The sequence below is a fragment of the Clarias gariepinus genome, chromosome 11 (genome assembly GCF_024256425.1).
Source record: "Clarias gariepinus isolate MV-2021 ecotype Netherlands chromosome 11, CGAR_prim_01v2, whole genome shotgun sequence".
NCBI lineage: Eukaryota > Metazoa > Chordata > Actinopteri > Siluriformes > Clariidae > Clarias > Clarias gariepinus.
Window position 1 is genome coordinate 10,345,366 of NC_071110.1, and position 16,199 is coordinate 10,361,564.

Sequence of the window (16,199 nt, forward strand, 5' to 3'; positions counted from 1 at the left end):
TATTAAACGGATAATATCAGCAATGACTGAATGAGAATTTCTTCAACAAGTTTAGTATTGAGTCCAAAAGATAAAAAATTAAATGCAAGTCTCTTTTACCCAAAATCCTTTTGTTATAAATAATTTTATCACCATTGGAAGAAAAAAATAATTGCATATCCTGTCTGTACTAGAATGAGTTTCCTAGAAACCTGTAGTGATAACAAAGAGAAAACCTGAAAGCTGTAAATGTTAATATAATATAATAGCAACAATAAAAATATGAGATTAGTATGTTTGTTATGTAATCCTACAACCTGTGAGGTAAACAAATTTCCAGCAGTTCCAGAAGAGGTAATTAAAACATTTGCATTCTTGTACATTTACAGAAAAATGTGCTCGCCTAATTGTCACAGTGTTCATTTAGTAATGTAGTGTGTGGCCCGGGACAGTGCTAAAGCTCTGGGCCATGTGGCTCCATTACAGAGATAAAAGGCTGCCTGATAAATTGTCCTTCAGTCCCTTTCACTCCACAAATGTACATTATCTAACAAGAGGCGAATGAAAAGAGCCTGATTAGGCTGCAATGGCTTGAAAAAAGGAGCCATTCGTCTTAGTTAGCGTCTCTTCTTGCTCTTTTGTGGCCCTTTTTTTTCAAAGGTAACTGTTGTTCCCATCCACTGGTGCTGCAGTGTCCTGATCCAGCACACTTGCACTTACACAGTGCTGCTGACTTCTGAATAACCTCACTCAGTACCAGAAGCTCACCCTTATATGACCCCACATGCTGGAGGGGGATCTCAGGGGGATCTTCGCACCTTTCAGCAGCCTCACAGGGACGGAACGGCTGGAATTCTGGGAATTTCTTTCTTCCGAGATTGCTTAATGTTGGCAATACTAAGTGGATCTTATATAAGGAAAGAAAAACATAAGGAAAAAATTCAAAAACAAGGTAAATTCTAAGTGGAGCAAAAGTCTACACAGAGTGCATTTCAACTAACAACATTTATGTAGTTTGCGTCTTGTGACCTGACCAGATGTTTAGCAGATGTTCAACCCCCTCCAGAACCAAACAGTTTATAATTAGAAGCTCTATTGATAAACATTTTGCACTTTCATTTAAATACCATTACCTAATTTACAACATATTGTACGTGATATCATTATAAATTTAAATTTAATGCTTATTCTTTTGTCTGTACATTTATTTTTCTGTACATTTATTTGTTTGTTTGCTTGTTTTGTTTATTGATATACAGCACATGCTGGATTTTGTCATATTAATTGAGAATTTTAAAACTAATTTGCCTTTTTTATTTTATTTCCTTCTCTTTTTTATTCACACTTTTTTTATTGATTTAGTTGTTAATTCACATGAATCCATTTGCATTTAGTTTTTCTTTCTTTCTTTCTTTCTTTCTTTCTTTTGATAATTCATTAAATTTTAATTAAAATAATTAAATTGATAAATTAATTTCATACTATTTTATAAATAGTTTAGGTTTTGTAAGTTAATAATTATTAAAAAATATATTTGTATTATTTTTTATTTATTGATGTTTAATTTATTTATCTGCATGTTTGTTTGTTTGTTTGTTTGTTTTGGCTATTGTTTGTGTATTAATTGATATGCAAATCAGGGAGTGAGTGAATATTAGTTGAACTGTCTTTGTTTTGTTAATCATTAATCCACTGTGTGTGTGTGTGTGCGTGCGTGCGTGTGTGCGCGCGCGTCTGTCAAGGACCTCCCTAGAGTGCCCCCCTCCTTCACTGTTTTCGTGTGTGTGTGTGTGTGAGAGAGAGAGAGAGAGAGAAGAGCAGTGAGTTCTCAGCAGGAGGGAAACACACAACCACCAGAGAGTAAAACTGAACTCAATTCCACTCTGGCTACCAAATGGATCACACTGAATACCTTCACCTGAGTAAGTCTTTAATCTCCTCATCAACTCACTGACTGTCTCATCTGCTTCGGTTTGTTTGTTTGTTTGTTTGTTTGCTCGTCTTGATCGTGTGTGTTGTTGGTTTATTTGCTGTTTGGATAGTTGAAGCGCACTTTGGACCAGACAGTCATAAATCCAGCCACACACTCGGCGTGTAATGTGTGTACTTGTGTCACGTGCAGTGTCTGTACTGGAGCGTGCAGGTGATTCTGACCCTCAGTCAGGGTCAAGGGTCGGCACTTTTATTACACTTCACAAATTTATGGCTTTAAACTGTTTGTCTAAGGGCTCTTTATGGGTGGATTTTACAGCAGATCTGTATATATGTGTGGGGCATTTGAAATGCTTTAGAGGACATTTGTTACAATATTAATCAGCAGTATCAGAGATCAGCTTGAGGTGTCAGTGTGGACTGTAATCTACATCTTTATATCAAAATATACCTACTGAATGAACACTAAAGGGGATTACACATACAACAAACTGGCATATTAATAACACTGATATTCATGACAGTTATATTGTCAGTGATATTAATAACAGTAATATACATAACAGTGATATTAATACCAGTAATATTGATAAGTGATATTTATAACAGTGATAATCATAACAGTGGTATTGGTACCAATACTCTTGATAACAGTGATATTCATATCTGTGATATTAATAACAGTTATATTGATAAATGATATTGATAACAGTGATATTGATAACAGTGATATTGATAACAGTTAATATAAATAACAGTGATATTCATAACAGTGGTATTGGTACCAATACTCTTGATAACAGTGATATTCATATCTGTGATATTAATAACAGTGATATTGATAAATGATATTCGTAAAAGTGAGATTAATAACAGTGATATTGATCACAGTGATATTAATAACAGTTATTATGAATAACAGTAATATTAATAACACTGAAATTCATAAGTTCTATTACCAGTGATATCTGTTATGAACAACAGTTACATTCTATATAATAACAATGATATTGATAAGAGTGATAGTGACAACAGTGAAATAAACAGTGATATTAATAACAGTGATATTAATAACAGTAATATAAATAACAGTAATATTAATAGTGTTTTTAATTACAGTCCTATTGATAGTGATATTACCAGTGATATTGATAACAGTGATATTTATTGCAGCTGACAAAACAATATGGATTTTGCTTTTAATATTTTTTATTTTTTATAGAATGAATCCATATAATCAGGTAAATGAAACATTTAAAAAGCCTTATGGATAGCACTGAAGATATGAAGATCAACAGCTGAGCAACAGCTGGTTCTATAACTATAAATTATAATAACATTACATTTAACAGTGCTTTATAATATTTGTAAAGATTGAGTAATCATCCAAAGCCTTAATACAGAAGTGTGAGTTTCCCATAGAAAGAATGGACATGTTGTGAGGACCACATCCTTTAAATACGTGTATATAAAGGATACGTGTATATAAAGGATATATATACAGTGATGGCTCGGTGTGTTAAGGCTCTGAGTTATGGATCGGAAGATCGGCAGTTCGAGCCCCAGCTCCGCCAGGTTGCTTCTGTTGGGCCCTTGAGCAAGGCCCCTAACTCTGTCTTCTCCAGGAGCGCCGTAAAAAATGGCTGACCTTGCGCTCTGACCCCTGCCTACTAACAAAAAGCAGGGATATGCGATGAATAAAGAATTTCACTTTGCAGTAATGTATGTGTGACGAATAAAGGCTGAAGGGATATATTAGGGATAGGAATCACAAGGGACCAGTCGATATAATATTATTCCGATATCTAGGCGCTGATTCGATCTGTATTGTAATTCTATTAGTATCAATTAATCAATGTGTTAGTCAATTAATGTAATCTGGAATGCAATTAATTTAATGGTAAGCATATAGCCTATAGTTATATATAATAAATTATATAAGTTACTACAAGATCATTTATTCTAAATCCTTGATCATTAAAAAAAAAACTGGTCAATAGGGATGGATTAATATGGATTGGTCTGGAATGCAATTTCAAAAGCCTATTTTGAACATTTTCTATTTGCTATGATGTTAAGATATAATAATGAGTGAAATTAAATGAAGTTAATTTCCATGCCCCACACAGAGCAATCCAATGCTATATCACTGGTTATACTTTCCCAGAATTAGTTTTTAAGGTTTGGAGTGGCTTCTCATTCATTTGTATTTTTAGAACAGGGGAAGCACCAAACTCTGCAAGACTGCTCTTAGACATACATGACCGCAGATGGACATTGTTGTTATTTTTGTGCCAAAGTCAATGTACAGACGATAATTCTAAATGTAAGAATAGAGGGTCTAATTGCACACAATCCACAATTAAGGTTAAGAACTAAACAATCCAGACAAATGATGTATTAAGTGTCAAAGAAATGTAATAAAAAAGACAAATGCCAACAAACTATCTTAAAATAAACTGATAAGGGTCTGCCATAATTACAAACAGATGAGTCAAATAAATTACCTTGGAGAGCAGTTTTCAGGACAGAGTGACCTCTGGTGGTAAGTTGTAGAATTATTAATAAAATACTTTTTTTTTCCCCCTTTGTAGATGTCCTGCTTTATCAGGTCTCAGGGGACTAACATGATGTAAAAGGCGTAACAGAACGTGACAACATCTAAAGTATATCCAGAATTATTTATTATTATTCTTTGTAAGATTATGAGTAAAGAAATACAATTAAGGCTACTTCTAGATATTTTACTAATTTCATGATTGAAAATACAGGTTGCTCTGTTGACAGCTCACTTTGCTTATTTTACACATTTATATCTAGAAATATAAAATGATCTGCTAGGATGAGATTACTGTATTTTAAATAAGGCTTAATAATAACAGAAGAGAGAGAGAGAGAGTTATTACGTAAATGCACTGAAAGGGTTCTCAAGCTAATATCCATATGAAGAATGTACAAAGCTCCCAGAGGTCACATTAGGTCGCATAAGGTTAGTGAAGATTCACAAAGGTTACAAAACTTCGTTGACACACATTATGTTTCTATTTTTGTTCTGATTTTCTGGACATGACGTTCAACTGCTGACACTCACTGACCTCTCTGTGTCGTCTAATAGGATGTTGAAACCCTTCTGTCTTATCTTTGTCAACTTTGACACGATAAGCCCTTTTTTTTGTTCAGTAATATCTTGCAGACCCCATATCACCCTGTGTTGTTTACTCTATTATTCGCTTGTGCTTATAAAAGTCAAAGTCTCGACAAAATCCAAAATATTTAAAAAAAAATTGCTTTGCACATACAGTGGAGCCTCGGTTTGCGAGTAACGCGGTTTGCGAGTGTTCCACAAGACGGGCAAAGATTTTTTTTTTAATTTTGACTTGGAAAACTAACAAGTCTTAGTTTACAAGTACCGAGTATCATGTATCATGCATGCGCTTCCTGTTTTGACGTCAAAACTAAGCCAATGATTTTTCTCTCTTAATAATATTTATGTATTTATTTTTTGGGCTGTGGAACGAATAATTAGAGTTTCTGTTATTTCTTATATTTGGTTCAATTTGGTTTACAAGTGTTTTAAAATACGAGCCCGCTTCCCGGAACGATTTATGCTCGTAATCAAAGATTCCACTGTATATGTGTAAATATATTTACACATTTGCATTCTACAATGCTTAAACTGTAAAATAGGGATGTGCTTACATACATAAGAAGAAAAAAAAAATGTAAATACCCAGTATGTGAAAACCCACAGTTTTCTACATGAAGCCAAATGTAGAATGATTTTATGTAGAAAACAGTAAACAGTTTCATGGTTGTATGGTTGTACCAGGCAAGGCATAAGTGCAGGTTAAGACTTTAAAGATTTTTAATAATATAAAGAAAACAGAAACAAACAAACATTACAAACCGCAGAAAATAAAACAGAACAAGACCAACAAGATACGAAAACAGGATATCAACAGAACAACAACAGATCGGAAAACAAAACAGTATAAATCACCAGTAAACCAAACAGGAGAAAACAGAACAGATGCAAGACAACAAACAAACTAAAGACATGATTATTTATAAAGAAACTAATTAGCGACCTCGGTTGGAGCTTGTATCTTATATTTAGAAATAAATTCAGGAACATACAAGCTAAGCAGCGAAAGCATGAAAGTCTAGCATAAGGATTCAGTGTTTTGTCAGTTATAGGACCTGATGAATCATACCTACACAACCTTATCAAAAATCATGTTTCACAAGCATCACATTGAACAAGAGCTTGTTCATAAGTCCAATTTGTTTGTAAGTCTAACAAACATTATCTAGGTACTAGGATATTAACTATTGGCTATTCACAGTATATTACAGTAAAGTGTGCCAATGATTGAACGAATTTTGTTAAAAGAATGAGCAATGTCTGCCATTTTTTTTATCTCACCCCATGCTCTCAATAAGTTTCACTTTTATTTCCATTAATATTGCTTGCCGTTTCTTAGCAATGGAAAAGATCATATAGTATGATGAGTTTAGATACTGTACACCAAAATTAAATAGTATCTTGTACTATACACTTATATTACATATATTTCAGGGTAAGAAGGAAAGCGCATGAAACGAAGCTCAGCAACCTTATGTGGCAATAAAATGAAGTCAGCTGATGACCTCGATGTAGTCAATGACCAGGTTATTACATCAATTAAGTTTTCTTTCCAGATGACACAGGTATTTTCACGATCCCATCTGTAAAAGAGTGGTCCTGGGAGCATGAGGAATCATTTTCACACGAGTTGGACACCAAATTTCATGGCATAATATAAGCTCAAACTGTTGTCAGTGAATGAAATTAATTAAATGAAATGAACAATTAATGAAATGTATTTCACTGCATTTCATTTAAGCAGTTAGTGCTGTCGCCTTGCATCTCCAGGGTTCGATTCCCACTTCAAGATCTGTGTGCATGGTTTGCACCAGGCTGTGCAATTAACCACCACTATCTACTGTATAACGCAAACTGTGCACGAGCTGTTGTCAATACTGGTCTGATTAAAGTTCTAATCCGGCCACTAAATGCATTTAGAATCCATGTTCCAAATGAAAGTGGTTTTATGCACTGTAATAGAGTTAAAGAGTCTCTGTTATGCCACAGGCAGGAGAATAGAGCACTTTCCATACCACTTAGCCAGGGTGGGGTTGCAAAGGGGCTGGAGCCCATCCTCAGGAGCTCAGGGCATGAGGCAGGGTAGATCCAGTATGGAACACCAACCCATTGCGCAGATCAGGCACTAACACACTTACAGGCAACCATTCAGTCTACAGTGCACATCTTTAAACATTTGGGGAACTTAAATCCCATCATAATCCCATCTACTCTAGGAAGGCTAGACTGTCTATTGGTGTTGCACTTGTTTTCTTGTTCTGGATGTCTTCACATGGCTTTTTCATGGGTATGACACCCTCATCCTTGTCTTTCCTCAATCATTTTTGAGAACATTCCCATATAATAGATTGGAAGTTGGATTTTCATTTGGAGACTGAAGCATCTTACTTGTGCTGGAGAGGTGTTTTAGTTTCCTTGATGAATGTGTAATGTCTGATGCACAACTATAAATTCCTCACTATACTCTTTCTCTCCCTCTCTCTCTATGTGTGTATTTTCCAATTGCAGATTCTTCATTGCAGGTTGACCACAGTCACCTAAGACCACCCCCCCATGCACCCATTGGCTCCATGGTAACACATCTTCACCCTTCTGTCATAAGCGGTATTGCATCACCCTACTCCGTCATCACTTCCTCAACATCACTGAGCTCAACCACGTCACCCCTGCCCAGCACACCTAACATGGGCTTTAATCATCAGGTACCCACGCATCCCACAGGACATACACACAACTTTTACTGATTTCACACATCCATCTGTATGAAGGTTTTTTGTTTTTTTTTGTCATTTGAAATGACATTTCTAGACTAGATCTTTTGCTACCCTCTAGTGGTTCAGAATAAACTTACACAATGATGTCTCCTCTCTGCTTGTTAAATAAGCTTGGCGTGGGTGTTAGAGAAGGAAAGTGCTCAAATCTTCAGGGCTTAGGGAACTCCAGGAGTGATCAAGTGTAAATCATTTTCGTAAAATGATATCTAAAAAACAACTGCTTTTAGGTTAAATTTATATGAGTATTTACGTAATCCTCAAAGCAGACACCTATAAAAAACGGACTGCAATTAATGAACTAATTAATAAAAATAATAATAATGGTAATGGTAATTGTATCATTTGCTTTGCATAAGTATTCACCCCTTTAAGATTCAAAAAAGGTGTAATTGGTGGGTCTGGATTAAGAGTAATAAGATAATAAGAAATTCCTTCATTTCCTCTTTTGAAAAAGAATTTCATTTGGTTTATGTGAAGTCTGCTTTGTTGAGGTTACCAACTGTCCTATAGTTAGTAGTAATTAACCGTGTTTTCTGTGTATTATTTACTTCTTTTCCCCAGATGAACACCCTGGACGACTCAAGAGATGTTAAGCCTCCTCCTAACATCAGTAGCAGTTACCAGTGCATCAGTCCAGGCTCTATGACAAAACACCTTTGCTCCATTTGTGGAGATCGCTCTTCTGGTAACCTTGCATTGAGTTTTACATCGTCCTGTATATTACGTTCCCGTGATGATAGTCTAAGCCAGATGATCCAGCCGTGTGGGAGTGAGATTAGTGACAGTTCAGTCCTTTCCTCTCATAAGATGAGTTTATTTTCCAGGTAAGCACTATGGAGTTTACAGCTGTGAAGGCTGTAAGGGCTTCTTCAAGAGAACCGTGCGCAAAGACCTGACGTATACATGCCGGGACAGTAAGGAGTGTTTAATAGATAAGCGGCAGAGGAACCGCTGTCAGTACTGCCGCTATCAGAAATGCCTGGCGATGGGAATGAAGAGGGAAGGTGAGGCCTCTACACACACCTGGGCAACGGTCTGAGGACTTTTAATAATTATAATAAAAATGGCTTAATTTTGCAATAATGTTATAATAAATTACAAAATAATTTGAAGTTTGTTGTTATAATCGTTATTTAAATGAAATCCAATTTAAATGTTCCATCAGTGACGCTGATGTGTTTGTGTGTGTGTGTGTGTGTGTGTGTAGCTGTGCAGGAAGAACGACAGCGGGGTCGAGATAAAAATGACAACGAGGTCGATTCTAGCAGCGGTTTAAATGAAGAAATGCCAGTGGAGAAGATTTTAGACGCTGAAATATCAGTGGAGCCAAAAACAGACACCTACATCCAGACTAACGCAGACACATCAGTAAGCAAACAAGTCCATTCCTAATTCCACACCCGCACGCTTTAAGGTCAAACTTGATAAATAACGCATGGTCACACACTATACGTAGGATCATAAATAAAGGAAAATGATCTAATGCTTCTAATGTTTTTTTTGTAATATTTGTTGTAAAACAAATCTAGGTTTATTGAGAGTATTTCTAGACATTTTTATTGATTTCAACCTTAAAATGGTTTTATTTTCTCTGGGAAGATGGGATTTTTTTGTCTAGGAATAGGTGAAAAAAATATAGGTGATCATAGAATGAGACAGTTTTAATCTTAATGATAAATGTTTGGAAACAATCTAATAAAAGGATTTTACTTATTAAATTAATTCTCAAGCTATTTTTAAAAATAATTTTAACAGTAGAGATCTACAAGCAGCGTTTAAGTCAAACCTGGAAATTTACAAAATTTTTGAGTGAAGGCATAAACCATTTAACATTTACAAGACTTCAAGCACCGTATGGTGATGAGACTCAGGTAAGCATCGGAATGGTGCACACATTTTAAAGACATCTGTGAATGACGATCCCGTCCGAGGTTGCCCCAGGTCGCTGCACCTGCAGTACAGTCCTGACCACACTCCAGGTCATTTCCACATGTTCGTGCCGTTTAAGGAGTTCCCGTGAGGCCAGTGTTTCGGCATGAAGCCGTTCATGGCTCTGGCGTACTGAGAAAACTTTTTACCTTTATGGTATCCAGACGCTAGTAAAACATTGGGATACAGTAAGTGCATTAGTGTAGCAGGGGATTATATAGAGAAATAAAAAGAGTTTTTACTTTCATAAGTGTACGGTTATTATGCATAATCAAAAGTCCTGGTTTGACTTGAACGCCCCTTGTACGTTTTGGAAGAAAACATTGCAGAAAATGATTTTTTTGGCAAGTGAAAATATTTTACATCTAGACAGTTATACTTTTTTTCTTGTTTTAAGATTACCGTAAACCAAATAAAAGATTATTAAACCTATTTCCAGACATACTGTATTATAATTTTGGTGTAAATCTCTTGTTATATTTCATGGCAGATCATTTTGCTTACAGTTTTAGAAGGAAATGCTTAGAAATAAATGCTCACAATTAACATAACTATTTACTAATAGAAAAGAAATTGGACAATTTTTTTTTTTTTTTTTTACAAAATTTGTAAAATGTCTAGATATAGGCTTATCAGTATTTTTTTGGTTCTTAGTAAATGTAATATTAAATGGAAATACCAGATAAACCTGATTTGGACTTGAAAGATTTCATGTTTCATGCTGCGTTAGATCTCTGTTTTAAATAAGAAAGTTCTCTGACTTCTGATAGACAAACGACCCAGTTACCAACATCTGCCAGGCAGCTGATAAGCAGCTCTTCACCTTGGTGGAATGGGCCAAGCGCATCCCGCACTTCTCTCAGCTACCCCTGGATGATCAGGTCATCCTCCTGCGAGCGGGTCAGTGAACTCCTTCTGTCCACAGTAACACTGAGACCACACGGTTAGGGGGGCTTTAGGTCACCTTTCGGTATTCGTGCAAACACATTTAGCTGTCCTCCTCACTCTGTCCCACTGCTAAATGTGTGTATGTGTTTGTTTTTTGTGTGTCCAGGCTGGAACGAACTGCTCATTGCATCGTTCTCCCATCGCTCTGTGTCAGTGAAGGATGGTATCGTGTTAGGCACAGGGCTGCACGTCCACCGCAACAGTGCTCACACTGCAGGAGTGGGGTCCATCTTCGACAGGTCTGATCTACACACACACACACACACACATAATTCCCTTTCATCAATTGCCTCTACTTTCTATTTGTCTGATCTCCAATCTATGCATCTTGTTTCGTCTGATTTTTGTCTGATTTCTAACATCCTTCTATTTTCTGATGTGTCTAATCTTTATATTTTTAGATCTACCTTGTCTCTGATCCCTTAGTTATCATGTCTGACCTTCAGTATCCAATCTGTCCAATTTTTAACATTTGTTCTCTTTTTATATCTGATATACTGTGTCCGATTTAAGTGTTTATTCTTTCTAGATTTCACTAGAATTTTATTATCCTCTGACTGATTTCTCTTGACTTTAATCTTTATAGTGTCTAATTACTTGTATCTGATCTCATGTCTTCTATGTGTCACATGTCTGAATAAAAAAAAAAAGCCAGGTTTTCCAGTATCCACAGTCTCTAATGTCTGAACTCTTATGTCCACACATAGAAATGCAGTTAAATCTTGGATTGTGAGCATAATTTGTTCTGGAAGCGTGCTTGTATATCAAATCACGTAGTCACAATGTTATAATAATCAGTAAACACGTGCATTGTGGTTGACTATACAAGCGACACATGTGCACTGAGACTAAGCATGGGAGACGATTAACCATAATTCCGTAGTGCGCGAGAGATAAGAACCATTGGCTCAGTTGTGATCACTCGGCAGACACAGTGCATGCATACTACAGTACTTGTTTATCAAAACCTCGGTTATTTAGTAAGTTAAATTTTATTTAAAAATGTTGCTCTTCTTGCAAAATGCTTGCAGACCAGGGTACTCGCCATCCAAGGTTGTCTGTCCTTGATTTCTCTGTCTTGCCTATAGTGTCTAATCTCGCTGTATTTGTATAGCTCTCGTGTCTAACCTGTCAAGTGTTTGTGTTAACCTTTAACCTCTTTAGTTTACAATGTGGTTTTGAGATCTTATAGCTGATCTCTGTGGAGTCTGATCTCTACAGTGTCTGATCTGATTGCTCTAACTTCAGGGTTCTTTCTGAGCTGGTGTCTAAGATGAAGGACATGCAGATGGACAAGACGGAGCTCGGCTGCCTCAGAGCTATCGTTCTTTTCAACCCAGGTAACGCTTTACACTGTTTACAACTTGCTAATTTCAAATATTAATAGCACAAATAAAGAGAATAAAAAAATATATATTCAGACAAAATCAGAATAAAGCCACTGAGGTCACCCTGAATTAAACATATTCATAAATAAGGTGAATGTGCTTTTAAAAAAATTTGATACATTGAAAATAAATCTCCGAATGAACATGTTCTGATTACACTGGAACATTTGCACACATTCTGCCTGTGTTTGTGCCACAACGCATGCTGACCACTATTTTATCTGTAAAACTGCAAAAGTTTCACAATAAAAAAAGCAATAGTAATGCTAAAAGTCCTGATTGGAGAGTGGAACATTTTGTTTGACTTTGTCACTGGATCTGATCGTAGATGCTAAAGGTTTATCCAGTCCATCTGATGTCGAGGCGCTGAGGGAAAAAGTTTACGCTTCATTGGAGTCATACACCAAGCACAAATATCCAGACCAGCCAGGCAGGTGAGACGCAAATCCATGAATAATAATAATAATATTATAATAATAATAAAAGAAAAAGCAGTATCACGACTGATGAGAAGGTATTGTGCTTGATTTTGAAATAACTCAACTGAATATGTCTGAGTGTGTGTGTTTGTGTGTGTATGTGTGTATTTGTGAGAGAGAGAGAGCGAGAGCTTTTACTTCTTGAAAAATTAGTGTGTTATTCGAAACTTCAAAGTAGATGACAACACGTCTGAAACATTTATGCACCGGATGTTTTGTTCGAACTGCAGACAGTGTGTTAAACTGCTATTCACAGACACAGAAATGTGTTTGATCTCTCTCTCTTTGATCTCTCTTTCTGCTTCATTTTACCCCTTACACTCAGTATAATATAATCAGCTGAAGCTCATATATTATTACATAAGTACAGTAAAATGAATAGGTGTGTAGTGATGAGAGAGAACTAGGTCCATGAAGTCCTACATATAATAAATGTAGCAGTTGTTTTTGTATAGTGGTTGATGACCAACCATGTTCAAGATTAAGAGTATTATATATAATAATAATTACTGATTATGAATACATGAATAAGTGCGTGAAAACCAATCGATGTTCATCATTTACTTTGTTTGATTTGATAGTTTTGATACAGGTGGTACGGTGGCGTAGTGGTTAGCATTGTCGCTTTGCCTCTCCACGGTCCAGGTGCATGTGTGCGATCCGGGTGCATGAAGTTTTTATGTTCTCCCTGTGCTTGGTGGGTTTCCACCGGGTACTCTGGTTTCTTTCAACAGTCCAAAGACATGCAGACTAGGCTAATTGGTGTTCCCAAATTAGCCGTAACATGTGAATGACTATGTCTGTGCGTGCCCTGCGATTGGCACCTCATTTAGGGTGCACCCCGCTTCGTGCCCTTAGTTTCCAGGGATAGGCTCTAGGCCCCCCACAACGCTGTATACAGAATAAAGCGGTATAGAGTATTTTTGAGATTTGATATATGGACTCCCAAGGCGGAGGGACGTTATTCGGCTTTAAAAAAATTATTTAGAAATATTAAAGTATTTGTTACATATACCTCACAGTGTAGTGAATTAATTTCACATATCCCAGTTAGGAAGCTGGGGTCAGAGCACATGGTCAGCTGGGACACGGCACCCCTGGAGCGAATAGGGTTAAGAGCCTCAATCAGGGGCTCAACAGTGGCAATTTGTGGTGCTGGGGCTCGAACCCCTGACCTTCCAATCAGTAACCCAGTAACTTACAGCCTTAACCATTTGGGATGGATGGATGGATGGATGGATGGATGGATGGATGGATGGATGGATGGATGGATGGATGGATGGATGGATGGATGGATGGATGGATGGATGGATGGATGGATGGATGGATAGATGGATGGATGGATGGATGGATGGATGGATGGATGGATGGATGGATGCTTAAACAACAATAACAAAATATTAATAATAAAACAATAAACAGCATGGCCAAATACATAGTTAAATATTAAATGGGTAAATACTAACAAAGTAAATAATTAAGAAGTGACTAAGAAAACAGGTAAGTAAGTAAAAGCAAGTAAATAAATAAAATTTTTCCCCTTTCTACTGCTTTCACTAAGCAGGCACACTTTATATTAGTAATGTTTTTATTACCTGACCTACACAGACTGCTAATGGACCTTGCTGTATGTGTGCTCAGGTTTGCGAAGCTCCTGCTGCGTCTTCCTGCTCTTCGCTCCATCGGCCTCAAATGTCTCGAGCACCTTTTCTTCTTCAAGCTCATCGGCGATACGCCCATAGACACGTTCCTCATGGAGATGCTGGAAGCGCCGCACCAAATCACGTGATGCTGATAGATGATGCTAAGCCCTTTACCTTGTAAATATCCACCTCGTATGCTGATCGTCTTTCATATTACAGAACATTTTTAAAAAAGGACATTTTAATTGTTATTAACCAAACAGCAGAGTACTCATTGTAATTTTGTACATAGATTTTAGCACTGATGTAGTACAAAGTAATTCTATTCAGTGTGAAATTGTGTAAACTGCCAACGTATATTTTGTAATGTTATGTAAAAAGAATCTAATTAAAATAGAAATTTCCAGCATTTTCTGCAGTATTGAGGACTGGTTTTATGGGTTTCCTTTGGGTTATAATATGTGTGTGCATAATATGTGTAAATACAAAACAGTCATTTCATCCTCATCTTAATATTTCCAATACAAATCACCGTCTTACAGTATGTCATTGTCTTTAATGTCATTAAAATTAAAAAGGTAGAATATTTTCTATGACTCATTTAAATAATTAATTAACTTTTAAACAAAAAATCCTTCATGGATAAGATGGTATGTAAGAAACCTGTTCATGAACAGATGTCTCTCTTGTTTCAGACTGATAGACTGACTGAGCAGTTAAACATGTGTCTAATTAACAAAAAAAAGGGGAAAAAGTAGACAGTAGCCACATGTCTGGACTGAGGCATTCGGCTGTGTTAAAGCTCATAACTATAACAGAAGGTTTTAATAATCAGAACAATGTGCTTCTTGGTGTGGCAGGCCACATTTCCATTAGAAAGACATTACCTCAGCAAAGGCAAGATCCCACAAAGCGGATGTCTTCCCTCACATGTACTTTTATTCTTCACACGCACTCGTTTTATTGCACCAGTAAAAGAAAGTTACATCATTATAAAGCTGTCATTTGAGAAACAGCATTTTTTTTTTCTTTTTAGACAAAGGTATTAGCTATTATTATTATATATTATATATATATATATATATATATATATATATATATATATATATTTCACATCTTATATTTTTTTATTGAAGATTTAATAGTGATTTTTCTGTTTTGTTTAGATCTTTGTCTTAATTGTTGCTCCTAAAATTCTTTAAGAGAAATAGAAATGAAACATAAATGTAAGAATTGAAACTGAAAAAAAACTAACGCGAAAAACTTTACTCTTATTTATTTACTGATTTATTTTATTTTAATTTTCAGTTCTTGCCACAGGTTTAAGCCAGATGCCCTTCTTGTCATAACCCACCCATTTCTCCAGGCTTGAGACTGGCATTGTATTTTATATGGGTATAGGGTTAAGGGCCTTGCCCAATGGCCCATGGGTGTCAGTTTTGAGATCATTGTCTTGTTGTAGAAGCTGATATTTTTCTGCCTTTCTTTTCTGATTTTCCTTTTTTTTTTTAAAGTTCCTGCTGTTTACTATCTTTTAGATTTTTTATTTAGATCCTCCCATGCAATAATGTTTGTGTTTTTGAATGTTACATGCCCCCAAAGCAAAAGAGATTCACTCCAATGCTAAAAGAAATAATAATCTTTTTTTTTTTTCTACAAATGTATCTTTGGTGATGGGACCAAAGACATCCAGCTTTATTTACTTTTTTCCTGATGATTCTTCCATGCAGATCGTGTTTGTGCAAGCACTGCTACTGTACGAAGTGGAACTGTGCACCAAGATAAGGTTTCTTGCAGTGCTATATAGGGTGTGCTATAAAGGGGGCCAACAAGTTCTACACAATGGTGAAAGTGGTTTTAAATTCTTCCCGGTACTACTACCACAGTGCTTCACATTGTTCACTTCTTCATGCCTTTGTTTATCCTTGAAAAAAAGTTTAATATTTTAATGCCTGTATGGAGTAGAAAGAAATAAGGGAATC

General features: G+C 36.1%; 1 protein-coding gene across 1 annotated transcript; it reads left to right on the forward strand.

The window, feature by feature from the left end:
• Positions 1–1,765: 1,765 nt before the first annotated feature.
• rxrga (retinoid x receptor, gamma a) lies at positions 1,766–14,626 on the forward strand. Its single transcript, XM_053507404.1, has 10 exons — positions 1,766–1,901; positions 7,565–7,758; positions 8,392–8,515; positions 8,655–8,834; positions 9,038–9,198; positions 10,530–10,659; positions 10,814–10,946; positions 11,956–12,047; positions 12,424–12,529; positions 14,216–14,626. The coding sequence occupies exons 1-10, from the start codon at positions 1,874–1,876 to the stop codon at positions 14,361–14,363; spliced, it is 1,296 nt and encodes a 431-aa protein (XP_053363379.1). The 5' UTR covers positions 1,766–1,873; the 3' UTR covers positions 14,364–14,626.
• Positions 14,627–16,199: the final 1,573 nt, after the last annotated feature.

Coding starts and splice junctions, on each gene's coding strand:
- rxrga (XM_053507404.1), top strand. CDS start 1,874: ATGGATCACACTGAATACCTTCACCTGA. Junction 7,759..8,391: donor ACATGGGCTTTAATCATCAG/GTACCCACGCAT, acceptor TCTTTTCCCCAG/ATGAACACCCTGGACGACTC. Junction 8,516..8,654: donor TTGTGGAGATCGCTCTTCTG/GTAACCTTGCAT, acceptor TTTATTTTCCAG/GTAAGCACTATGGAGTTTAC.